Here is a 27,089-nt window from a genome sequence, read left to right as displayed (position 1 = left end):
TGGGTTTCTAGTGGTATTCTCAATGGGTAGAAGTGCTTTTTCCATTTCTCCTCTCAGTTCTAGACATCTTACATAGACAGTGTGTAGACAGGTGTTGATGGACAAGCAATTTACAGTAATCTCTTATGGTGCTTATTCTGTAGCTCCCTGAATTATAAGTGACATGCTGGCAAAGCTGAACAACTGATCACCAGATACTGGCATAGTGTTAAACATGGCTTCTGAGGCTGCTCAGAATTTCCTTCAGCCACTGTCTTCCTGGATGTCTCAAATATATGAAGCTATCCAACAAGCAGGAGACTCTATATCTGCTTCACTGCTGAATTTGAGTGGAGTGGGTCGTAAGTCAGAAGAAGAGAGGAACCGGGACTTGGAGGATAATGGAGGAGTTTATGAGGATTATTCTGAGGAATCAGATGATGAACGACACCTGGACTTCTGGGATGAGGAATACTTATATCCTGGAGAAGGTGGTCACATTGGGGGTCCTGATCTTCCTTCACAAGACCTCCCTCGTGGCTCTGACATGGGTCCACAGAGGCAAAACCAGGTTAAAAATACCAACAGCTTACCAGAGCAGTGTGTTGAAAGCACCAGGTCTTTGACAGCCAATGGATCCTACTGGACAAATGAAGATCTCCAGCCACTTGATCGGCTTCCTCCCATCGCTGAGGAAGAAGGTGAGCCCTCTATGAGGATGGGAGGCCATGAGCACAACCTCAGCTTGGGTGACTCCTTAAGAAGTGGTAATGGCAAGACAAGTTTTGCAGGTAAGCAGCTAGCACACACCCTGACAGTATTATCCAGGCCTCTCTTTTCTGGTATTGATTTGATTTAGTTGCTAATCTGCTCATTATGTTCTGTGTTGTCTTTGTTTCCCACAGCTAAAATAAGACTCCCCAAATCCCAAAGAAGAATCTAATCTTTCCTCCTCTGTTTCCAATTGTCTTGTTTGTGAGACTAATCTCATTGAAATAAGTGGAAATCTCAGGGGTGAAATGCTGTGTATTAGAAGGCAATCAGGCCCTGTTGCTGTAGCAAGGAGTATTTTGCTCCCCCCATGTTTTGTTTCTGGTAGCAGGACCCTTCAAAGGGAGTGTTTAGCTTTAAGCCTTTGCTTTGAGAACCATCTGCCTTTGCGTCATTGCTATTAAAGATATATATAATCTCAAACCTTGTTTCTTTGTGCCAGGAATCTCAAGATGTTACTGTGCCATGTGCTGTGAAATGCTGTACTAAAAAGCCAGCCTTATCTCATGATTTTATGGATGAATGGCTCCCAAATCGCTTTCTTCCCCTCCCACCACCCCCACAGGTTTTTCAAATAAGACTGAAGAGGACACCAGGCAGGAGATTATGGGAAGGGGAACTGAATTTGATATTTTCAGTTTTAAATAGGCCTAACTATGACTTTTGATCATTAAGTGACATGAACAGCTTTTCAGGCGATTGTGTTCAGGACTGAATTTCAGCCATGTGACTTGTACTCACTAAGTATCGCTGTAAATGTGGCTGGAAGTTACCTGGGTCACACAGGACTGATGGAGATGTACATCCCAACCACAAGCAGGAAAGCTCCAATCCTGCTGACACCATCCTTGGGTCTTGCTAGGTTAAAGCCGCTCTTTACGAACAACCTAGGAAGGGGGATAAGGGAGGAAAGGAGTGGGGGGAGTGGGTCTACAATATGGAGCTGATGAAGAACTTGAGACTCACTGAGGGTCTTCAGAATTTGGCTTCAAATGTCTAAATTCCTTTATTTTGAAGCAGGCAGTAGATGCTCTTGGAAATGTTTGTTTTATAATGACCAAGAGCTTTTTGTCACTCTTGGCTTCTAGGGAAGTCTTACATATTTAGCCTTTTCTGTGCAGACTGCAGAAGATCATCCTGTTTGTTTTCTTATTTAATATGAATATCAGACTGAGAGGGTATAAACCTTGACGGTGTTCTTTAATGAATGTTAAAATTAGCTCTTTTCTTTACTATTCCTCACACTGTTATGGCCAGGGAGTAAATAATTAAAAAGAGCTTTTGGTCTAGCTGTTCTGTCTCCCAAACTGGGACTGCTTGTTTCATAGTCCAAATGAACGACTGCCAATTCTCAGGTTAAGCACCCCAGAGCTGCAGCTCTTGGAGCCCAGCCTCTAACTTGTACAGATCCCCTACGTTCTGGTACCCCTGTACATTGCCTGTGTGATATCCTGCCCACAGGATTTGTTCATAGGCACAAAGTCAATGCTGCAGGGCTGGATTTGCTGTGTGCTTGGATTATGTGTCCAGTGTGTGTACAGATGTCATGTAGCAGGGTATGTAATGTCCACGTAATGTCCTTCCGGGGAGCGCTGGGGCCATGTATCCTCCTGGACAAGTGCTATCCAGGGCACAACCTTGTTTCCTGCAGAGCCTGTACCCCCAAGAGGGGTTGTTAGAGCAACTCATGGCAAATACTGGAGCTCCTCAGAGTAGGCTGGGGAGCAGCCATGTGCCGAACACATTATTCTGGTGGTGGCCTCCAGATCTTTGTCCTGTCTCTGAGCTACACCCTTGCTCACAGTGGATGGGAGAAAAGGTGGTGAGCTCTCAGGGAAATGGGGGCCAGGAATGGGCTGCTGTCACTGTCAGAGAAGTTTTTCACCTGCAGTCTTGTCTGTAGGGACATCTGCAAAGGAGGGTCCTTAGGAGCATGTGATGAACCAGATAAATTTTCCTGATGAGAGACACACAGAGTGACAGTCAGATGCCAAACTACCCCATCACTGCAGCTAAAGGAGAGGGTCACTGATCAGGTACTGATCAAGTTGCTTTTGGACTCCCTATTAATATTTATTGGCTTTCCTTCTCAGTAAGCTGTTTGGAGCCGTTGTGGACTGGAAGGCTGTCCTTACAGAGCTCCCCAGCACCTACGTTGCCGCTGCCTAGACCACTCCCACATAAAGCACTTTAGAGGGCGTTGCATAGATTTTTACACCAGAGGGAATGTTGTTCCAAATGCTCTCCAATAGTCTTTTATCTTTTTATCTCTGCAATGCGCTGCACAAAGGGCCATCCAGTAGTCTCAAGACTTTATAGTCATGAAGTTGGCTGTTTGAGAGTTGGAGGGCTGGGAGCTGATGCCTTTTTTCTCAGAACTAAGTTGTATAATAGGAGAGAAAGTGCTGAACTGTGATTTGAAAATGTCTTCCACAAGGTCTTTGATGTGGAAGAACTCGTTTCGCTCTTCTAAGTGACCCTTCACTTCCAAAACACACACATGCTCTTTGTATTTAATTTTTCAACTCTTTATTTCCTCTTTTTCCTTTAGATTCATTCTCTAACATCAAGAGTATGAACTCTTCTGATGGTAACCTAGACATGCAGAGAGGCTGTAATACCCTGGCAACTTAAAATTTCAGTCATGGATTAAAATGATCAAGAGAAGATGTTTGAGGTATCCTTATTTCTGTTAGCTTTGTTACCTAACCCTAAGTGACAATGTAAGTGAGCATACGGACTTGCTGACATTCAGCAAAGGCGTTCAGTAGCATCAATGTTAGCCTTGAACATTTTTCCTCCCATTTGGCATTTTTTTCCCCATTTCTGCAAAATACTTGTTTCCTGTTTATCCTTATATTCTTTTCAGAACATTGCACCTTGATTGTATTTCACTTAATGTACCATATTTCTCTCCACAATAGAATATTTTAAAGCTAAATTGGCACAAAACAGTAGCGATGCTGAATGCTTTTTGTTGCCATGGAAATATTTCTGGGCATTTACTGAAGACCTGGTTGCCAATAGTAATGTTACAGAGAAAATAGATATGCTTCATTTAGCAGCCACTGGTGATTAAGGAGCCACAGAAACCCGTTACAAGGTCATTCCAATATATAGTTTATTGGATTTAGGCAGGAGGGGGGGAACCACCAACCTTACATGAGAATCATTTTTTTTTAAAAAAGATGCAAAACAAAATCCAATAGTTGTTCCCTTCTCTTAAACTTAGAGCACGCTTCTGAGATGAAATAAAATGAAGTTGCAGTTAAAAACCATCATTACCCCTTCTCCTTTTTATCAGATATGTTTTTGATCACATTTTTGCCTCCTAGGAAATGTTTTTTACCTCCCAGAGTAGCTTTTCTGAGGCCCCAAAGCAGCACACACATTAGTGAAAACCATTTTTAGGCTTAGGGATCTAATAAAGTGTTTGAGCAATGAAATTCTTGGGTTCTTAAGTCAAACGTCTGTTAGATAGCATGAGGCATGCTCATCAGCAGAGTGCAGGTTTGGCTGCAGCTGCGTCCTGGTCTGTACTTAAATGGTGCTAGTAATGTTGTGCCAAGGTTTCAAACAAATGCAGGGAAAAGTTTCACTTTGGATGCTTTTGATCCCCAGTTTAAAAATGAGGAGGTAGTTCAGCAGGAAATATTGCAACGGCAGGTGTTTGGTTTAAGAGATTAATGATGGGAAGGCAGACCCTTCCATGCATGCAGATCCCTGCCACCATTTGCACATCATGTAGTTGTAAATTTTGCAAATACAGATGAACTTGCTCTTGCTGCTTCCTTGAGATGCTCCTTCATTGTCTAACCACAGTGCTTCTGATAGAGAAACTGTCTCCCATTGCAGAACAGAGAGAGAGAGCAGCCTTTGCATCCCCTCATGGCTAAGATACTGCTGATCAGCTGACTGGGGGTGGCTGGTGAGAGTGTGGCTGCCAAATCCATCACTGCACATTTGGCTTAAGAATTGAAAAAAAGCAGTGGAGCAATAAGCCACTTCTAAAGTAGTGCACTACAAACAGAGGGGTAGAGCTGGCCTGTCCATCTGCTTCTTTAAACTGAAAGAGGGTAGATTTAGATTAGATATTAGGAAGAAATTCTTCATTGTGAGTGTGGTGAGACACTGGCCCAGGTTGCCCAGAGAAGCTGTGGCTGCCCCCTCCCTGGCAGTGTTCAAGGCCAGGTTGGATGGGGCTTTGAGCAACCTGGTCAAGTGGAAGGTGTCCCTGCCCATGGCAGGGGGGTTGGAACTAGATAATCTTTAAGGTCCCTTCCAACCCAAACCATTCTATGATTTCCAGCCTGAATCTACAGAGAGAAAAAAAAAAGTAATAATGAAAAAAAGTGAAGAGCAGCAATAATTGTGCCATGAATACAATGGCTTTGGCCCACTTCTTCTTCGGGGCTCATGTCCTTTGCAAACAAAAAGTCAAAGTGACCATTAAGTTAGCAGTTTTGGCAGACACTGCTCTGAAAAGACATGGGGACAGACACACCAGCAGAGCTGAGTCTTCTGAGTAAGAGCTGAACTATTTTTGCACTGCGAGTTCTGTGATTGAAGAGTCTCCCGAGCTGTCTGACACTGTGTTCATAACACTGGTGTAATTTCTAGGTGAGCACTACACATAAACTGAGTGAAGTCTTTGGAGATTTTTTTTTTGTCATCAATTAGACAATCTCAGTGCTAGCTAAAGATTGCATTTCAGTTGCATGAAAATAAATTTTTTGACCTTGGAATACTAGGAAGTTTGACATCCTAATAGGAATCTTGTCTAGATGGCTAGGTAGTTCTCCTCAATACATGTATAAGGGGCGGCATGCCTCTGAGACTCTGGGAGTTTTTAAAACTAGAAAGCACCACTGCGTTTACTTACCTTGCCCTCCAGCTTAACAGGGGTCATTGATTTTTGCCAGTAGTTGCTGTAGTAGAGGAAATTATTCTTTCTGCTCTATATGAGCACTCCTGACCTCAGTAAACGACCCTTCATATGGGCAGGAATTGCTAGGCAAGAAGTGAGTTTTCATTAGGTCCTGTTTAAATCCATATAGCAAAATATACCTGTAACAAAAAGATATTGCTTGTGTGATAAATAAAACTTCTGCTTGAACCTGAGGCTGAAATAGATAGATAGCCAGTTTCCATGTAAAAATCTGAAGTGTTGAATGAATTTTATCACTTGTCTGGCTACAGAGCCAGCCACTGCTCTAGCCAGGATGTAGCCCTATAAAAATCAGTGGCTGTACTCAAAGCAGGACATTTGAAGAGGCTACACTGAATCAATAGCACCCCTAGGACTGAGTGAAGGAAAGCAAAGGCAGACTGGACAAAAGCACTTCACAGAAAATACTCCCGGCTGCTCGAGTGGGAGGAAGCGCTAACGTGACTGGATATACGCATCTGGTCTCTGAAGAATGCGGTACGAGTCCGCAGCTTTCTGAAATGAAGTGCAGACATGAGCTTGCATTGAATGCTTTCTCTCTGGGAAATTCAGAACCACTCAGAAAGTGTTTGTGCAAAGACTTTTGTCCTTGTGAAGGTGGTACCATGTTCCTTTTTCTATGTAAAGTACTTCTTTGCAGTTCTGTCTTTTTAAAGTTTCAAGTTATAAGGCATCTTCATCCATAATGCCAAAATTAAGTGGTGATGAGAGTACGCAATAGCTGTGAAGGGAGGGTGGATTCCAGTATGTCAGCTTTACAGCTGGGGGAATGAAGCCAAGGAGTGGTTCAAAACACGAATTTTCAAAGGTGCTACCATTGCGGGTTCTGTCTTGGGCTTGTCAACATTGCTGTTCATCCTCAGTTGGTGATTTTATACACAGTATCTTTGTAAGCTCACAGGACATTGGATTCTTACCAAGTTCCTTGTCTGGTGGGCAGAGCTTCCTTGTGCCTAGCTCCCTAGGGGGCATGAAGAAGGATGCTCTGTTGAGGAGTACTTGTCATCTGCTCTTGCCATCTAGAAGGTTGCATAAGCTGTATGGAGAAGGATGTATCTGAGAGGAAGAAATGGATTTTGCCATTCAATGCAGTTACAGAACAAATTGTGTGTGTGAGCGTGTGTGTTTGTGCATGTATTTTCTGATCCACTTTTGCTAAGTGGCATCCTCTTCCCACTCCCCATATGGCAGTTGCGACTCTGTCTTCCTCTGGGTAGGTTGTTTAGGACTCAGGCAGCTTCATTTACCAATAAACAGCATCTTGGCAGCATCTGGGAAATGCTGCTTCTCTCCTAGAAACCCTGCCTTCTCACCTTCCATCTCCTACTACAGGCGAGGCAGGTGTGAATGATCTCATTGTGTTGTGGTGGAGGTTACGTGCAGGCATACTAGCAAGTACTCTGTGCAGAGCTGGAACATAGTATTTCTGTGTGCTGATACAAACAGTACTTTTTGTTGGGGTTTTTTGTTGTTTATTTTTTCAGTTGCAGTTGTTGCTAGCTTGGCCTGCTTTGTAGAAGGCTACTTATGCAAACCCATGACGGCAGGCAAATACTTGCAGAAGGGAATGACCATTAGAACTTTTGGAAGCACAGATAATCCATCTCTGTTTCCTCCTTTGCATTGCTTAACAGCACAAAAAACACTAACATAAGCTTATATGATATGGGATCACTCTGCCAAAAGGTGAGCTGGTGTTGGTCCTCACCTCTTGCCAGATAGGGATGTGGGTATGACTTCCTTATGCCCAGTTCATTTTTGGCAGTTGTAATGACCTGTTGGCAGCAGCCATCATTTTGAGTGGCCTCATAGACTTCTGAAACAGTTTTAGTAACCCAGGGGAAAGACTGCAATGAAAGAGGGGGATTACAGTCATGGAGGAAAAAATGTACAATTTTATAGACAGTGAATGGCATTGTTGGGGTGTATGGGTCTTCCAGGTAATGAGGAAGGTGTGGTGTGGGTTATTGCGCTGGGCATGAGCGCTTGCCCACGCAAACTGGGCACTTGGAGACATTTCTCTCCTCAGGCTGAGAGGGATTCAAGCCCATACGGTCTATATGTAGCAGTATAATCTGTGTGGGAGTATTTTCCAGCAAGTAGTATGAGAGTGGTGGTGCTGGAGAGAAAGCCCTGGATTTGGATTAACGAGAGCACTGAGGTTTGCTGAAGCTCTGTGTCGCAGGGTCAATTTTGGGGTCTAGACTAATATAGCTATAATATATATTATAATATAATAATGTAGCTATAAAACCATTGGGCCTGAGGGTGCAGTTTTGTAATTGTCAGTAGCTGATGTAAAACTGAAGCTGAGGTATATTGTCTTTCCTTGATCACACAGTCGTGCTGCTTTCCATGTCTGGCCTCACGAGCATGCTATGTTTGGTGAACTAGACCAGCTCGTTGCTTCAGCTGAGGGTTACCAGCCCCTTCCCTATTACTTTTGAATCGGGTGAGTTGGACGCACGATTGCTAAAACTGAAACAAAGGGAAGAGGGGAAGGGAAGGAGGACAGGATTGTCCCTTTTGGGTGATGGCTTTGGTCCTGAACATATGTGAGTCTTGTTGCACCACATCCTCACCCACTGCTGCTGCTGAAATCTGTGATTTTCCCAGGAGTGCCACGGAAAAGGTGGTGTTACAGCAGTGGTAAAGGGGGGCTGTGGTGAATCAACCCTCTGGTAGCAAACAGAAAGTTTCAATTAGAAAAATCAGTGGGAAAATAAATATCTGCCTTGTTGCAGTGCAGTTGTTATCCGTAGCAACCCCAAACAAATGTTTTTGCGAGGGAGTTGATTTGCACCCTGTTAATCAGCAAACAAAGACTTGTGGGTGTGAAGCTAATGGTTACAGCATTGGGTGCTATGAACGGTATGAAATTGGCGTGTGTACTCTGGGTCTAGCAGGTTGTGAGTGTGGCGTAGCAAAACTGCGCTTTAAAGAGGAGCAAGAGTCATGTCCTGGGTTTCCCGGGCATTTCCTTGACCAGTTTCATTTCTGTTAGGTTGAAAGCCATTTTCTGGAAGAAGGTAGTGCCAATTCAGAGAAACTTCCTTAAAGGTAGTGGAGAGAGCTTACAAAGTGACTTCCTTGCGTTGGAAGGAGAAGTGAGTATCCAAGCCAAGCAAACAAGTAGAAGAGGTGATTGAGGGGGAACCTGAAGGAATTCAACCCATCGTGGAGTGAAAGCTAAAAGGAAAACTGTCGTAAAATGCTTAGGAAGGGAAAGCTGTTACTTGTTGGAAGGAAAGGACTGTGTTTTCTAACTCACTGGCCGCAGGGATCCAGCAGTTTGTTTAGTTTCTGAGTCCACAAGCATTTACAGCCCCACACCCCAGAGCACAGACAGCTACACTTGTGCCCTGCAGTGTCCCCAGCATAGACACAGCATCTGCTGACAGAAGGTGCTTTTCTGCCTCTACAGCTGCGTATTTTCTTCAGGCAAACTAACCTGGCCTGGCAAAGGAGTGTAGGCTGACTCATGGATGTAACTGCATCCACACCAGCAGTTTTCCTGGCTTAGCAGTGTCTCCTACAGTGTGTAATCTTTTTTTTTTCCTTCCAATTCTCCACAAATCCTGGGCCTGTGTTAATAAAACCCAGTAGCATAAATGAAGCCTGACTCATGCTTACTCCACATGTAAAATGTGAAGTAGGTGATTGGGAAAATCAGGGATGACTGTGCTTCTGCTTCTTGGCTGCCATTTCCTTTAGCTATGGAAGAACCTCAGGCAGCAAAGTGAGAGTCAGCTTGAAGCTAAATCCCATGTGCCTATTTTTAAAATCCAGATTTGGGAGTAGGAAAAAAAGCAACAGGAAAAGATGTTGATTTTCATGCTGTTTGCTGTGGGCGGTTCTCTATTTCTTTGCACAGCAGTGTGCAGAATTGGAGTTTATTGCTCTGACTGCTGTGTTGTTCAGCTGTGGAGGTGCTTGATGGTCAGAGCCAAATAATGACTTGTTTCTGATTACTCTCTGACTTTTTTTGTTTGCCTTTTTTTTTTTCTTTTTGTTGGAAATGTCGCCTGATATGAAAGCTGCCAAGTTGCAATTCTCTCTGCTTGCATCACATGCAAACACACAAGTGTGTTCGCCTCGCAGAGCTCCCAGTTGGTTTGGTCATGGGGTGGAGACAGATGAAGAGGTAGAGATTGATGTGTTGCAAAAGCAGGACGCTGTCACTTGTCACTCAGCTAAGAGGGGGGGACCTTATGTTTACCACTGGGCACTAAATGGCTCCCTGGTTGGTATACCTTCCAGAAAGGGACAAAACCACGTGGACATGGGTGCAAGGAGAAAGCCCAGGTGAAGGCTGCCTTCTGTTCATTAGTAAATGACCAGTCAGTGTTAGCTGATGGTGCACAGTCACTGTGCACAGTCTCTATGTCCATAATGGCACGTGTAGAAACATGGGTTTACTGTATCACAGCGCATTCTCTGTCAATTTTAAGTACATTTGAGGTCTACGTGGATGTTTTGGATTTTGTTTCTGTTTTCTAAAAAGAAGGATTTTTGAGAGTTGGATTGTATCTCCAAATAGTCTTGAGCATAAATGAAGGCATGAAGTACTCTCCTCCCTAGTCAAACCCATGGATCAGGTAGTTGTGTTACTTTGTACTTTCGTTTGAACTCCCCGTTCAAATGGTTGACATCAAGAGCGGGAAGATGACTCCAGATTGAAGACACTGCAAATCCGAGCTGTAGTTGCATGGGAATTGGTAGTAGCAACTGCACATGTGTTGCTAAATGTTCCCTTTGCAAAATGTTCCTCCTTTTTCCTGAGAAGCTTTAACATATCCATTGTTTGCAGCAGGCCTTTCCAGTTTTCCAAAAGAAAAGCCCTTTTCTTTCTGTGTGCAGTTCAGAGTTTTGCTGAGTTAGGAGCCGTTGCAGGTCACTGTTTCTCTATGGCATCCTGGTCATGAAAGTTTTAAGGCCAGGCCTATGTAACTGCTTCTATAATAGCAAAGAACACAGCAGAGCGCTCCTGGGATCCTCTGAGTATATGCACCTGAGTATGTGCACCCTCAGCAAATTTGCAGATGACACCAAGCTGGGTGGGAGTGTCGATCTGCTGGAGGGTAGGAAGGCCCTACAGAGGGATCTGGACAGGTTAGATAGATGGGCCGAGAGCAACGGCATGAGGTTCAACAAGAACAAGTGCCGGGTCTTACACTTGGGCCACAACAACCCCATGCAGCTCTACAGGCTGGGGGAAGAGTGGTTAGAAAGCGGCCCGGTGGAAAGAGACCTGGGGGTGCTGATCGACAGCCGGCTAAACATGAGCCAGCAGTGTGTCCAGGTGGCCAAGAAGGCCAATGGCATCCTGGCCTCTATTAGGAATAGTGAAGCCAGCTGGTCTAGGGAAGTGATTGTCCCTCTGTACTCGGCACTGGTGAGGCTGCATCTTGAGTACTGTGTTCAGTTCTGGGCCCCGCACTTCAAGAAAGATGTTGAGGTGTTGGAGCGAGTCCAGAGGAGGGCGACCAAGCTGGTGAAGGCTCTGGAGGGTCTGACCTACGAGGAATGGGTGAGGGAGCTGGGGTTGTTTAGCCTGGAGAAGAGGAGGCTCAGAGGTGACCTTATTGCAGTCTACAACTACCTGAAGGGAGGTTGTAGTGGAGTGGGAGTTGGCCTCTTCTCCCAGGCAACTAGTGCTAGGACAAGAGGACACAGCCTCAAGCTTCTCCAGGGGAGGTTCAGGTTGGACATCAGGAAGAATTTCTTTACAGAAAGGGTTATTAGACATTGGAAGGGGCTGCCCAGGGAGGTGGTGGAGTCACCATCTCTGGATGTGTTTAAGAAAAGACTGGCCATGGCACTTAGTGCCATGGTCTAGTTGACATGGTGGTGTAAGGGCAACGGTTGGACTCGGTGATCCCAGAAGTCTCTTCCAACCTAATTGATTCTGTGATTCTGTGATTATGCATAGATGTACTGATATTGTCTTTGGTTATATGATCAAATACATTTTTTGGTATAGTTCTTCTGCTTTCTTCAGGGCTTGGTGATGCTCTCATTGAAACTCTCTCAGACTTCCATAAAGCAGAATCAAAATCTTTAAGAAGAAAGTGGACATGCAAAGGCAGCATTAAATGTATAGGAAAGCAGAAGTTTGGCATCTGCGAACTTTTCATTGTTCAACCAAAATGACTGTTTTTTGTTTTGTTTTTGTTTTTTAACATGTAGGCAGACAGGATGTATGCGGTACATCTGTATTTTACACCTACACCATGTATTTTATTCAGTAATTTTTTTTCTTGGGTAGGCTTTGAGCAAATGATGTTATTCTTTATACTTGGTAACACTGCAGAGAGTTCTTGAATTATTTATTTCATGCATTTTAGCTTAATGTATTTGGATGCTTGTAAGCTAACTTTGTAATTGATTGGGTGTTTGAAATTTCTGAATAAATAGTGGTAGTTTGAAACACCTTGCAAGAAAAAGAGGTCACCCTTCTTCCTCCCCTGCTGTCTCCTCTGGGGAAAAAATAAAAAGAAATCCCACATGCCTCCTTATGAGTGGTGGGAAGTTCATTTGCAAAACAGATGCTGCATAGAAGTAGTTGAGTTGAAGTTGCTAGAAATATGTATATGCTACCCAACATCTGCAGATCTCAAGATGCATTTATTATCTTTCCAGAATTTAGATTGTAATTATAGGTCCTTTATTTAAGTTTCCATGGTGATATAGAAAATGTTTCCCCCTTGTCCTTTCCTAATCAGGACACTTGTATATTTGAATGGCGAACGTTTTTCTCTCCCCTGGGTAAAGTTAGTTTTATTAATACAGAGATATTAAGTTGACACAGAGCTGCCTGCTGCTCAGGCAGAGATTCAGCAGCAGACGTATCAAGCATTTGCTGCAGATTCCCCAGTGCCACCATTTAATTAGCCTGTATGCTTCCAAATGCTAGTAAGAAATAGCATCCAGTGTCATAACAAGTGATGCAGTCATGCTTTGGGGATTTGTAGAGTTGAAGTCAAAGTCAAGTGGCCAATAATATATCAAACCATGCCAAACTCCTGCCCTCCATCCCTTCACCCTTCCCCTTCTGTCCTAGAAAAAGGGCTCTGCTCTGTTTTGCAGCGAGTTGCATGCGGGTCACCCCCAGGAGTGCCTTTACAGGAGCGGTCCAGGAGTGCTGCATCCACGTGGCCTTTGCAAAATTTCTTGTAATAACCAGAATAGCACACTACAATAATGAGTGTTTATTTAAGTATACAGCCTCATGCCCAATGACCCAGGATTTTAATGTTACAGTTGTTTTAGAAAGTGGTGAAAGGTGTGGCTTAATTACTAAAGACGATATTTTACTCAGGATTTTTGGCAAACTGTTTGAGTGAAAAGTAGACTTTTGTTTATACTGGAATAATTTTTATTTTTTATCTTAAATACCCAAAAGATATACAAATATAAATACAACTTACCAGCATTTGCTGAGCATTTAAATTAATTTTGTAGAGGTTGCATAGGCTGCAGGTAGTGAATTGACAACACAGTTGACTGAAAATGAATGTTTACTTTTATGTGTTTTGCTTATTTGAATAGATTGTAGCACATTTAGGCCATAGGTTTGTTACAACTTGGGATAATTTTTATTTAAAAAAATTTTCAAAGAAACTTATTTTTAACAGCTTACATAAAAATAATCAATTTTTATGATAGCTGGTCACTGACCATTTACAAACTGATGTCTAAAACCTTTTTCATTTTTACCAGAATAGGAACACTTAGCTTTTTCCTCCAATTGAGAGCAATTTTCTAGAAGGAACAGCAGGCTTATTGTCAAACTGTGGCCAATCAGACCAGAGAGTCAAATCTACCAGCGTGGCGGCATGGCAGAGACTGGGCTGGTGGTGGGAGCAGTTTGCTCGGTACTGCCAGCTTCCTTGCCCTGTCCTCTCTGCTTGAGTTGAGTGCTGTCTTCTGTGCAGCAGCGGGTGAATTTATGGAGCAGTGATAGCAGTTGTCTTTAAGTTTATACTGCACATTTTTAATAGACCTAACAGCATGTAAAAGCAGGATCCCGCTTCCTCACCTGTAGCTGTGTGGTTGATGTGAATGAGGTTTGAGGTGAAAAAAGGTGCTTTCCCTCCCAAACCAGGCAGTATCACTGGGCAGAGAAAGCCACCTTCCACCCGTTTGTCTGCAGTGCTCATTTGTTCAGCTGCTTGGGTTTGCCATAGCGATTATCAAAACAAGTCTTGGCAACCATATCGTATACTTCATGCTTAAGAGCAAGCAGCAGACCAACCACACTTGACAGCTGGCTTGTTCACACGCGTGTACGCAAACATGCACGTACACACCGACTGCCCGTCGTCCCCACCGCTCCCTTCTCTGTGTGCACCGGTGAGTGAGAACATCCTGCTGTTGTGCCTCCTTGATGCTGATGGCAGGGAGATCAGCAAAACACCTCTGCGTTTTCATCCTGACAAAGCAAGGCCAAGTATATACAGTGTGTATTGAACCCTCCTTCCCCATCTGGTGGATATTCATGCACTAATGAGGGTGCAGTCGTCTCGTATTCAAAGCATGTGTTGGTGGCAGGAGGGGAAGGGCACTCACAGGGACGTGCTCAAACACGTATCTTCACCTCTAAAGGTTACAATTTACATTGGTCTCCCGAGTTCCTCTGCTGCTGGCAGGTGGAGTCAGTGGTGCCTGTTAGCCATGTGCTGTATTTATGTGTTCATGGTGTTACCCAGAGCAGATTACATCCAAGTTGCTTTTTCTGCACAGAAGGTCCCTCTCCACCTTAACAGGAGCTGAAGAGGAATGGAAGCATGACCAACTTTTCAAGTCCTTTGCTTACTACTTTGTCTTTGCACATGCTAATGATTTTACGAGTGGTTCTTTGTGTATTGTGTCTTACTTTGTGTTCTGCTCTGTTAAATATCTTCATTTTTTAAAAAAAATAGGGTAATGTGCAGAGTTCGGCAAGGTCTAATAATATGTAAATGTTGCTGATACAATACGACATTCACAGGCTTTCCAGAGCGTGAAGAAGCAGGTGATTCTCAAGTTCATTCCTCAGTCCTCCCTAAACCCTTGGTCCCATTTTTTCCCCGGAAGGTCCATCTGCGCGCTAGAAGTGTGCTGTGTCATCTGGCTTCTTGGGCCAGGGCAGCGGACTGTCTAAAGCCCGAGTTGTTTTTTTTCTCCCAGTAAACAGTTATGGGGAGAATGAAGAACAGACAGCATCTTCAAGCGGTGATGCTGAGGTGATTAAGCAGTTTGAGATCTCTGTGTCATGCTCACAAAGTTTTCAGTCAGAAGTATCTGAAAAAGCAACACCAGCAGACGTGGAGCATAAACCCAAATTCAGCCATGAGGAGTACAGTACAGAGGTATCTGAATGCAAAGGTACTGTTTGCATGAAATAAGATCAAAGAAGTTAGAGTCTTCAAGATCTGTAGCCTCAACATGGAGAGGTTCTTTTGTTGTGGAGAACAAGTCCTGAATCTTGCTTTCTCTCTTACTAAACTTGGTTTCCTTATTGGTTACCTGCAGCTCATTTCTAAAATACTTAGAGGGAAGAGTCTGGATCCAAGCCCTGCTGAAGTCCATGAAGATCTTTCCATTAACTGTGTACGACTTTTGAATTCTGGCTCCTAATCCACAGAGATTTTAATGGATTTTGTTGTCAGTTTTGCCAGAGTAAAGATTGCAGGACTTTGTTCTAATTATTTTTGGTCTGTACCACTTAAATCATTCCTTTAGCAAGCCTTTTAGCAGAAGTTGAATGTCTTCTTTTGTAACAGCTTTTCAAACACAAGGTGAACAGTGAATGAATTATGCTGTATGATTTGCCAGCGCATACTCCAAATGTCAGGCAATGACAGAAACTAAAAATTTATAGCACAGAAGAGAAGAATTTTATGATCTTCTATGGACTAATGTAATGACTCTTTTATACAAACAGAGATGCATTTAAAAAAGTAGCTACTTAGAAAATTGGCCTGAACACATTCTAAAATCTGGAGAAGTTCATTAGAGGGAAGAGCCATGAAATTGCCCTTTGTTTTTCATCCCGTAGAATGTTTTAATTTTGAAATACTATTGCTTTGATTTTGATGTACCCTCTGATTGGAGCTCTCATTTCAAGATATGACTCTTTATCGAACTCTTCTTCTGGCACAACATGGTGCAGAGTTGCTCTTACTTATCTTTTCAGAGGTAAATATTGTTTAAATAGCTGTTCAGAAACTAGATGAAACCAGATGTTGAAGCCTGATTTCACCAAGACATGTGGTTCTCTGCCCCATTCCTCACTGAGCTCAAGATTAGACCCTTCATTACAAACAAATGCCTATAAACTAATCCTTGGGTATGTCAAGTCTCCTTCAAACCTGAAGAGGCTTCTGAGGCATGTAGAGCTGCTGTACTTGGGTGTACAGCGATGGTTACACACACCCATGGCTCCCAATATGAGGCGTTTATTTGGGAGAAAAGCTTGTGTGGTTGGGGCAAATCCTAGATAACCCCACACCCTGCTACCCCCCAGTTGCTACTCCGAGAACTCCATGAGAGTGGGAGTCCCTTTTGGCCCCTAGCTGGTGCCGTGATCACAAAACACAGAAAGGTTTGTGTGTGTAAAGCCATAATTGTGCCTCAACGGCGTATCAAACACTGTTTCAGCTGAGCAGATCCTCTGGACCTTTCTGGGTGGGAGGAATGAAGGATCTTTTGAAAGTGCTGAGTCCAGATTGGGATCATGGCACTTTCAGGCCGCCTTTAGACTCTGCCCAAGACTTCTCTTCTTGCATTCTCTTAACAGACCTTTTACTCATATAGCTGGTAGTTTTCTTTTCTTACAGAATCAGAAATCTATGACAAACTTAGGCATACAGCAAAGCTGAGCATCTCGGGGAGCGCTGCATAGCTTCTCTCCCACTCAGCCTTGACATATGGCAAAATCTTCTCACATCATGTTCTTACATGAGATTTTCCTTGACCCTCTGTTTCTGTTATCGATGTCATGACTGTCTGCACTTCGGACTCATCTAGCTTTAACTTTTCACCTGTTAAAAATCTTTGTAGTAACCTTAATAGAGCTTGGAAAGAGGAGTGTACACTGCAGGAAGGAAGTGTTTGGAGGATGCTCTGGGGAGCTGAATGGTTTGAATGCCAGCTCTGCCCACAGCCTCTCTGCAAATCACCCTGTTAATGAAGAGCCTATTTTAGTTCTGGAAACATGGAGTCTTCTCAGGCTATTACCCTGCATGTGGTAAATTAAACAATCTTGGCCTGATTGCGTAATGTCACTTGAAATTTAAGATCCTTTTTCTCTTTAACCCTTAAAATTTACAAGCCATTTTTGTTTAGATTTCACAGAATCACAGAATGTTAGGGATTGGAAGGGACCTCGAAAGATCATCTAGTCCAATCCCCCTGCCGGAGCAGGATTGCCTAGACCATATCACACAGGAACGCGTCCAGGCGGGTTTTGAATGTCTCCAGAGAAGGAGACTCCACAACCTCTCTGGGCAGCCTATTCCAGTGTTCAGTCACCCTCACCGTAAAGAAGTTTTTCCTCATATTTATGTGGAACCTCCTGTGTTCCAGCTTGCACCCATTGCCCCTTGTCCTGTCAAGGGATGTCACTGAGAAGAGCCTGGCTCCATCCTCTTGACACTTGCCCTTTACATATTTATAAACATTAATGAGGTCACCCCTCAGTCTCCTCTTCTCCAAGCTAAAGAGACCCAGCTCCCTCAGCCTCTCCTCATAAGGGAGATGTTGCACTCCCTTAATCATCTTCGTGCTCTGCGCTGGACTCTCTCTAGCAGTTCCCTGTCCTTCTTGAACTGAGGGGCCCAGAACTGGACACAATATTCCAGATGCGGCCTCACCAGGGCAGAGTAGAGGGGGAGGAGAACCTCTCTTGACCTGCTAACCACACCCCTTCTAATACACCCCAGGATGCCATTGGCCTTCTTGGCCACAAGGGCACACTGCTGGCTCATGGTCATCCTGTTGTCCAGTAGGACCCCCAGGTCCCTTTCCCCTACGCTGGTCTCCAACAGGTCTGCCCCCAACTTGTACTGGTACATGGGCTTGTTCTTGCCCAGATGCAGGACTCTACACTTGCCCTTGTTATATTTCATTAAATTTCTCCCCACCCAACTCTCCAGCCTGTCCAGGTCTCTCTGAATGGCTGCGCAGCCTTCCATTGTGTCAGCTACTCCTCCCAGTTTTGTGTCATCAGCGAACTTGCTGGCAGTGCACTCTATTCCCTCATCCAAGTCATTAATGAATATATTGAATAGAACTGGTCCCAGTACCGACCCTTGAGGGACTCCGCTAGACACAGGCCTCCAACTGGACTCAGTCCCATTGACCACCACTCTCTGGCTTCTTTCCTTCAGCCAGTTCACAATCCACCTCACTACCCGATCATCCAGACCACACTTGCTCAGTGTAGCTGCGAGGATGCTGTGGGAGACTGTGTCAAACGCTTTACTGAAATTGAGATAGACCACATCCACAGCTTTACCATCATCTATCCACCAGGTTACGTCCTCATAAAAGGCTATCAAGTTGGTTGAGCATGACTTCCCCTTGGTGAAGCCATGCTGAGTGCCCCTAATGATCCCCCTATCCTTGATGTGTCTAGAGACAGCACCAAGAACAAGTTGTTCCATCACCTTTCCGGGGATGGAGTTGAGGCTGATCGGTCTATAGTTACCCGGTTCCTCCTTCTTGCCATTTTTGAAGACTGGAGTGACATTCGCTTTCCTCCAGTCCTCAGGCACCTCTCCCGTTGCCCACAACTTAGCAAAGATGATGGAGAGTGGCCTAGCAATGACTTCCGCCAGCTCCCTCAGCACCCGCGGGTGCATCCCATCAGGGCCCATGGATTTATGGACGTCCAGGTTGCTTAATTGGTCCCTGACCCAGCCCTCATCAACCAAGACAGATTCCTCCTCTATCCTGACTTCTTCTGGGTCCTCAGGGGTCCGGGGCTCCTCAGGACAGCCTCCAGCAGTATAGACAGAGGCAAAGAAGGCATTCAGTAACTTCGCCTTCTTTTTATTTTTATTGTAATTAGATAATGATTCTGCTCCTTTGAGGCTCTTCTAGGAAGTTTTTTAGCACTTTTTGATGGCTAATCTCAAAATAACCAGGGGCAGAAGCACTGCTCGGTCTCCCTGAATCTGTTTTGGTTCAATGTGAAGGAGCACGTGGTGCTTGGGTACTGCAGAGTGGTTTGGAACTGGAGCTGTAGCAAGGGCCAGGCAAGAGGATTACTGCTGTATGAGGACAAATATGCCTCAGTCCCACTAACTTGTATCTCTGCTGCTGTTACTGTCTTTCAGGAAGAGGGGTCTGAAAATCGCTTCTAGTAGCTAGGAGGATTTCAAGTCCAGAAGTACCTAGATCTATACTGAAATCCTTTCCTCCTCTGGACCATATTTGAACAGGTTCTTAACTTTCAGCATGTGTTTATATACAGTATAGAAGAAGGGATCAAATTTCTTTCATTTTGGAAAATCACAAAGAAAAGACATGTTTTTTCTTGTAAAAGCACAGTGATTCACTGCAGTCCACAGAGCAAACATCACCTGGGTCAGCACAGGTAACAGGCACGCATTAAACTCTTCATCTCTGTGTTTCTTGCTGGCCAATGAACTATGTAGTGTTAATTTAGCAAGATCTGCTAGACTCCATCTTTTAGCTCTGGCAGTGTGTTTTAGGAACTGATGAGGCCTCTCAGGACATTTCTTTAGCACGTTATAATGCTTCATAGAACCGAGAGATTGTGTATCATTGAAAAAGAAGAAATATACTGTTGGTTAACCAGGCCGTTTACCTGCCAATGTGAGGGGGGACTTTGCAGTATTTTCCAGCCTGATTTTCAGTGTTTGATGTGCTGAGCTTTCCCTGTATCTGTGGAGAGATTCTTCCATATCCCCAGTACCTGTTAGAGTTCTGTTTGGAGGTGATGCTCATCCTTTCATCTGGCAAAAGTCACAGTTTCTTCATAGCCAGTTCTCCAACCTTGAATACAAACTTTCGTGATTTGTTGGTGATTTCTGTTCCCTAGTATTCCCCTTACCTTCTCTTTGGCTTGTGGGCACAACAGGGAAAGGTTGGGGACAGGACTGAAAAAAAAGCAGTCTTTTAGTGTACAGTGCTATTTGCCCTTAATTTTAGAATTGGCTGCTATTGCTCTGCAGGGACTTTTGGCTAATTAAAGTTCAGATGGTTAGATAATGCTGTCTCAACATATATCCCTGATGCTGTGCTGTTTATTCACATTGGGTATTCATAAGACAGTTGACATTTTCTTCCTTAAAGATCTCTCAGGTAAATTACACGCAATTTTACTGCTCTGACCTTTTCCTTTACATGAAGAACTTCTGTTTTGACCATTTTTTTTGTGAATATAGTGTTAGAACAGATGTAATTGGAGAGGTGTAGTTGTTCTAGTCTGTATAGTTGGGCTATTACCTGTAATGATGCTCTAATACTGGTATTTATAAGTGATTATCTCTTACCAAACTACTTCAAATGTAAAGAAAAAGCCAGACTGTTTCACTAAATGGTTTTGGTGAATCACCTTTTCTCTTCCTTTCCCTGAATACTACATTTGCTTTCCTGACACATTCATTTTGTGCCTGAGTCTGAGAGAGATGGCTTGCTCTATTAATATATTGCTGGAGTTCTCCTGTTATGAATAGCCTTTTATGGCTTTAATGTAGTTTTTGAAAATTCCTCTATTATTGATCTAGATATTATCCCAGCAGGAGTCAAAACCACAAGACAATTGTGTGAGGATAATTTCTTACTACAGTAGCATTTTATTCTGAAAGCCTGCTGTGTGGTGCATGCTTTGATGGATGACCCACTGTTTAAAATGTGTATTAGACATTGGCTGGCTAATTAAACGCCTTAAGGAGTGCCTATACCCATTCAGTCTCAGTAAATTTGTGGAATTTCTGTTATTTTATTTCTTCCTTATGTTCTTATGTTTACTTCTTTCTGTTTTCTCACTTTGTAGAGAGGAATGGGAGTAATGGCAAAAAAATCAAATTAATTTCTACATTCACTAGAGAGTTTCAGCTCAGGGCAGAGGCGAGACAATGAGGGCTCTTGGTTTCAGGACTAGGTCTGCCAGATGGGAGGATGAGAAGGAAAAGAGGTGAGTTTTGCATTTCGGAAGGGAGTGAGAAGAGCACTCACCTGGAATCTGAGAGATCTGAATTTGGATCCCTCTTTCCTCCCCAAGGACCATCTCCCACATCTCAGCAGAGGACCATAATTACAAAGCTGTGAGATGCTCTCAGACTTCTCTGTTGAAGTGCCCATGCTTGAAATATTTTACTGGGAGGGAGAATGTGAGACCATTCACAGTTGAAGAAAGAGGATAAAGTTATTCTCCTAATCTCTGAGCTGTTAAATTGAAAGAGCAGCCAAGGAGAGGGGCAAGGACTTCTACATGCCTCCAGGAAGTGTTTCCTGAGTATAATCCCCATTCCCCTTGTTGGTGTTTTTTTTTGTGTGTGGAGCAGGTCTGAGTCAGAAACAGCATATTTGCTGCTAAGGCCAAGCATAGAATTTCTTCTACTCAGAAAGATTTAGGCTTTTTGTTCTAGACAGAGGGATGTGTAGAGAATCATAAAATGGCTTGGGTTGGAAGGGGCCTTTAAAAATCATCTAGTCCACACCTCCTGCCATAATCAGGTTGCTCAAAGCCCCATCCAACCTGACTTTGAACACTTCCAGTGATGGGGCATCCACAACTTCTATGGGCAACCTATTCCAGTGACTCACCACCTCATAGTAAAGAATTTCTTCCTTATATCCAATCTAAATCTAGCCTCTTTCAGTATAAAACCGTTACCCTTTGCCTTATCACTACAGGCACTGGTAAAAGGTCTCTCTCCATCTTTCTTATAAACCCCCTTTAAGTATTGAAAGCAGCAGCAATAAGGTCTTCCCGACACCTTCTCTTCTCCAGGCTGAACAATCCCAACTCTCTCAGCCTTTGTTCACAGAAAAGGTGCTCCAGCCTTATGACAATTTTCACGGCCCTCCTTTGGACCTACCCTAACAGGTCCATGTCTGTCTTATGTTGGGGACCCCAGAGCTGGACACAGTACTCCAGGTGGGGTCTCACCAGAGCAGAGTAGAGGGGGAGAATCACCTCCCTTGACCTGCTGGCCACGCTGCTTTTGATGCAGCCCAGGATATGGTTGGCTTTCTGGGCTGTAAGTGCACATTGCTGGCTCATATCCAATTTTTCATCCTCCAGTATCCCCAAATCGTTCTCTGCAGGACTGCTCTCAATCCCTTCATCCCCCAGTCTGTACTAGTATTGGGTATTGCCCTGACCCAGGTGCAGTACCTTGCACTTGGCCTTGTTGAACTTCAAGCAGTTCACATTGGCCCACTTCTCAAGGCTGTCAAAGTGCCTCTGGATGGCGTCCCTTCCTTCAAGTGTATCAGCTGCACCACTCAGCTTGATGCCATCTGCAAACTTGCAGATGAGGGTGCACTCAATCCCACTATGTTGTTAATAAAGTTATTGAACAGTACTGGTCCCAATATGGACCCCTGAGGGACACCACTCATTACTGATCTCCATTTGGGCATTGAGCCATTGAGTGCAAGTCTTTGTATGAGGCCCTGCAACCAACTCCTTATCCATCAGATAGTCCATGCGTCAAATCTAGGTCTCTCTAATTTAGAGACAAGGATGTTGTGTGGGGCCATGTCAAAGGCCTTACAGAAGTAAAGTTAGATGACATCTGTTGCTCTTCCCTTATCCACCAATGCAGTCACTGCATTGTAGGTGGCCACCAGATTAGTCAGGCAGGGTTTGCCCTTTGTGAAGCCGTATTGACTGTGTCTAATCACCTTCCTGTCGTCCGTATGCACTGACATATCTTCCAGGAAGATCTGTTCCGTGATCTTAGTGGGCACAGAGGTGAGGCTGACTGATTGGTAGTTCCTGTGGTCCTCCTTTTTACTCTTTTAAAGAATGGGTGTGAAGTTCCCCTTTTTCCAGTCACTGGGGGCTTTGCCTGACTGCCATGTCTTTTCAAGTATGATGGAGAGCAGCTTAGAAACTACATCAGCCGGTTCCCTCAGGACCCTGGGATGCATCTCACCAGGTCCCATGGACTTGAGTGTGTTCAGGTCCCTCACAGGGTCTCAAACCTGATCTTCTCCTGTGATGGGTGGAACTTCATTCCTCCGGTCCCTGCCGTCAGATTCAGAGACTTGAGAGATGTGGGATGAGCAATTGCCAGTGAAAACCAAGACAAAAAAGTTGTTGGGTACCTCAGCCTTCTCCATGTTAGTTGTCACCAGCTTCCCTGTCTCATTTATCAGGCAGGGAATGAAAACATGGATTCATCTAAACCAAGGCAAACTAATTGTTTTCTATTAAACATAGTATTTAGTACTATTTTTTAAACATTTGAGTTGGAGACCAAATTTGAAAAAAATGATTGTTCTATAGTAATGACCTTCTTGAGAATAAATCTGCAGGTTTGAGAACAAACAAGCACATGGCCCTACTTGGGCAGGAGGAGTGGACAAGATGACCTCCACATGTCCCATCCAATCTCAGCCATTCTGTGAAACCTTTACACCTCAAATAATGTGTTTGAAAAGGAAGTCATTCTGTTTTCATTACTGTCATCAACTGTCTGGAAGCACAACTTATTTTCGTTCACTGTAGCTGCTCCTTGCTTATTGGAAAGAGGTGGAGGCAGAATCTCTTTGTGTTCCTAAAACAAGGCCTGGCATCAGATGCATTAGGAGGAGGAAGGTCCCTAATTTTCTTCTGAAAGTGCTTGCAGAACATGTTCAAGGCCAAATCATGATGTTATTTTCATCTGTGTCCCTGCACATGTAATTATCTGTGTTGCTCCACCCAGAGAGCTCTCACTGATGCCTTCAGGTAAAGTGCCCTGTGTTCAAAATAGAGACTTTAATGGTGCAGAGAAGGAATCTGTGGTCTGAACCAGAGAAGATTATTTTATTCTCGTTAATGAACCTTACTTTAGCCCATGGAGTAAGTGTGTAGGATCAGATGGATTAAAAATAATAAAAGCAGGCAGAAAATTAGGGAACACATCTCCCCTCAGTTGCCCTTGGGACAATTTAGCCCAAACATGGGATTTGGAGATTCCTAGTTGGCTTGTGGCGCTGGTCATGCACACCCAAGCTCTCAGGGATGGGTGATAGGGTTGTGGTGGCACTCTGTTATCTCCGTGAGACTCTGTTCCTCACCAGCACCATTCCCTTGAGGGCAATGCTAATTCCTGTCCTTTCCTCCTTCTCCTCCTGCATAGAAGGAAATTGCTGATATGTGTTCATCAGGCCGATGCTGTGCTTTTCTGTAATTTGTCTGACCTGTGTTTTCACGGAAACGATTGCTTTGGAGCCGGCAGGGAGCCCCAAGGCACTTGAATATCCCAAACACTCCATTGATAATTGCATTTGGTGGTTAACTTCTTCAAGTAAAGGCAACTAGTTTCTCAGTTCAGGATGGGGTGAGAAACAGCCATGTCCACTCCATCAAATACTGATTTATACAGGATTTGTTATTTACAAGTTCAGTGCTGCAGTACTCAGAAGTAGAAAATGTCTTTTGCATACACTGGAGATGAGGGTGAAAAAAAAAAAAAAGGAAAGGAGAGAAAGGCACATTTTGGGAGGTAGAGGGGGAGGAATTTATTCTAATCCCTCTGAAATTATTTTCTTGCTGAAAATTGTTAGATCTGGATGGACTAAGCCAACTGAGTTACCAAGACAACCTATCCTATCGTGACGATGACCATTTATCTGTTGATTCAAGAACAACAATTGAGAGTAGGGGTGCTGGGCAGCGTAAAGGGCCTAGGATGGAGTCCAGCATTGCCGATGGCATTAGCCAGCAGGCTACGGAAGGACGTTTGGAAGTGGAGACATCATTTACCAACCAGGGATTTGAAGTAAATGATGCTACTGACAGCTCATCGGCTTGGAGCCCTGAGGTATGGTGGTTTGTCATTTATTACACACGCTGTAAGATTTTGAAGGATATTGGAGGCCAAAAAATGTTAGGGGAGAAATGAAGTGAAAAATTGATCAACACAGCACAAGATAATGGTACTCCTGTGTGCGTGTATGCATGAACATGCACCCCTGTCTACATGTTTCCCCTTTTTCTTGTATTTTACCTCTTGCTGCTAACACTCATTCAGAGAAGCTGTTTTATTGCTTGATTTCTGACTGCAATCTTTGAACTGAAATTGGAGCCATTAGCTGCCTGGAAGCTTTTACTATCATTTAGCAATGGCCCAGGGCTTTGTTACTAGCTGTATGTGCAGGGTGTGTGTCTAGGGACATGGTATGTGGTCACTGGGTCAGACCTGTGCCTCTTTTTCATAGTGGTTTCTATGGCTTAGGCAAGGGGAAGCATCTGGAAAGCTGGAGGCTGCTGGTGGAGGTGGCCCGTGACTTGGCCAAGTGACCGTCACTCTGGTCCCCATTGATACCAGGCATCCTTCCAAGGAAGGAGATTGCCTGAGAGCTCCTCTGCTTTCCCTTGGTTCTGTACCTTTATTTTGAAGCCTCAAGAAAACATTACAGACTTTCAGGCATTGTAAACACCTGATGACTTAGCACCCCCTTTCTCTTATAATCTTTCTGTGTGATGTTTGGTTTTCATTATTATTTTACCACAAGATTAAATTTCTGAAAAAATGTCAGCCTGCATCAGACATATTAAAAGAACAGCACAAAGGTCACATCTTCTGCCTGAGTTAAAAGAGACTGTTCTTCAGCTGTGGAAACTAATACCTCTATCACACTCTGAGCAACAAGCCTTTGTGGGAAAGGTTGCTTTCTTCAGAGCATGCTGCCTGCAGCCAGTTAAAGAGATAAAAAGCAGCTCCTCGGTGCGTATGCTCCAGCCCTAAGGGGTGTTTTGTGTTTTGAACAGCATTTTGGTTTGCTGCACAAACCAGTCCCACAAAATACTACACAACACATGGAACTCCGTGTGGCATCAGCCCTGCCCTCTCTTCGCTGCGTGCCTCTGACACGCACTGTTTGTCTGCCCACCTGAGGCTCATTTCTCCTTTTCCACATTTGATGTACGTTGCCATGGTTCACATGTGCCACAATGTCTCTTGTGTCCTCTTATATTTTTTTTGAATACATCTCTTGTTTTGCTTCTGGTATCTACATTTTAAAAACGCAAAGAAGGGTTGTAGCATCAGGGGGCAGATATGCCCAAGTCCCAGTTTATCTACTACAAGCAGCTTACCGTACAAAGGTATTGTGTGGATTAATGAAAGACGTTTTATTGCAGGAACTAAATGTTCTGATATGCCAGAAATGTCCAAGTGCTATTATGATCCACTCAAATGACCTCTCTTTAGAGACAAAAATGATAATTTTATGCCCCTGCTGTGGAACCACAAGTACCGTTTCAAGCCTTGTCCGTAATTAGCTGGTCTTTCAGGTTTCTCTGGCAGAAATGGGCTTATTTTACCTAGTGAAGTGGATATTGCCTGTCCTGAAGGACTGGGTTAGACATACAGTATCAATCAGTATACTTGGCTTGACATCTCAACAACTGTGCTGGGAAGAGGGAAAGAAAGAAAGAAGTATCTAAAACCCACACTTTCCTTGGATTCTGGTTTAAGGGTCTGTATAACCAATACGTTCACAAAGGGCTCATAGCCCCATCTGAGATTCGAAAGCCAAAGGGAATTCTGTCAGTGACTTTCACAGAAAGAAGACTGAGCATCCGTAAGCTTTGTGTGCTGAAAACCTGTGCAGGGATGAGTCCCAGATAGCACAGTGCTCTCTGAAAGGGCCAGCCCATGGGGTCTCTCAAGCTTGGGTGCCCACGGAAAGGTCACTGCCACAGAGTGGCATTTCTCTTTCCCTCTCTGCCTCCTGTTCACGCAGTTTTCTCTGCAGTGGATATGGCCACGGCTATAGTAGCACAGTTTGAGATTTCCTGAAATACAGATCCTTTCTAGCTGTTTTGTCAAAAACCAGATAGCTGACCTTCAGTCTGCCCTACACGCTGCCAGAAGATGAGATACTCAGCCCTGTTGGGGCAGGAAGGTGCCTCTTTGATCTTCGTCCTTCTGGGTTTACGATAACGCATGGGAGTTAGCATTCTCCAGCTCAGGCATGTTGATGAAATCAGTGTTATGCCGCAAGCACAGTTGTCTCCACTCTTTAGCAGCAGTTTTCATATGTGCCTTGATTCCATCTCCTCAATAGCAAATACACAGATGAAAGTGGGAAGGGATGAACGTGTGGAGGGAATCATGAATCAAGTGCAATCCCATTATGTTTCCTTCTTCTATCTGGTTGATGAAATAATATTTAAATAACTTGACAGCTACACAGCAGCACTTAGCAT

At 44.0% G+C, this 27,089-nt stretch overlaps 1 protein-coding gene across 1 annotated transcript in view; it reads left to right on the top strand.

Moving 5' to 3' along the window:
* Positions 1-208: 208 nt before the first annotated feature.
* SYT16 (synaptotagmin 16) overlaps positions 209-27,089 on the top strand; it is a 42,589-nt gene continuing 15,708 nt past the window's right edge. Inside the window, exons 1-2 of the mRNA XM_068399513.1 lie at positions 209-770; positions 24,440-24,696. Of these exons, the coding sequence (XP_068255614.1) occupies positions 215-770; positions 24,440-24,696 (813 nt within the window). The 5' untranslated portion in view covers positions 209-214. The remainder of the gene's footprint in view (positions 771-24,439; positions 24,697-27,089) is intronic.

Source organism: Nyctibius grandis, chromosome 4, assembly GCF_013368605.1.
Source record: "Nyctibius grandis isolate bNycGra1 chromosome 4, bNycGra1.pri, whole genome shotgun sequence".
In the NCBI taxonomy this organism is placed as follows: domain Eukaryota; kingdom Metazoa; phylum Chordata; class Aves; order Nyctibiiformes; family Nyctibiidae; genus Nyctibius; species Nyctibius grandis.
Note: the sequence above shows the minus strand (reverse complement) of the source record. Positions and strands in the feature narration are given on the sequence as shown.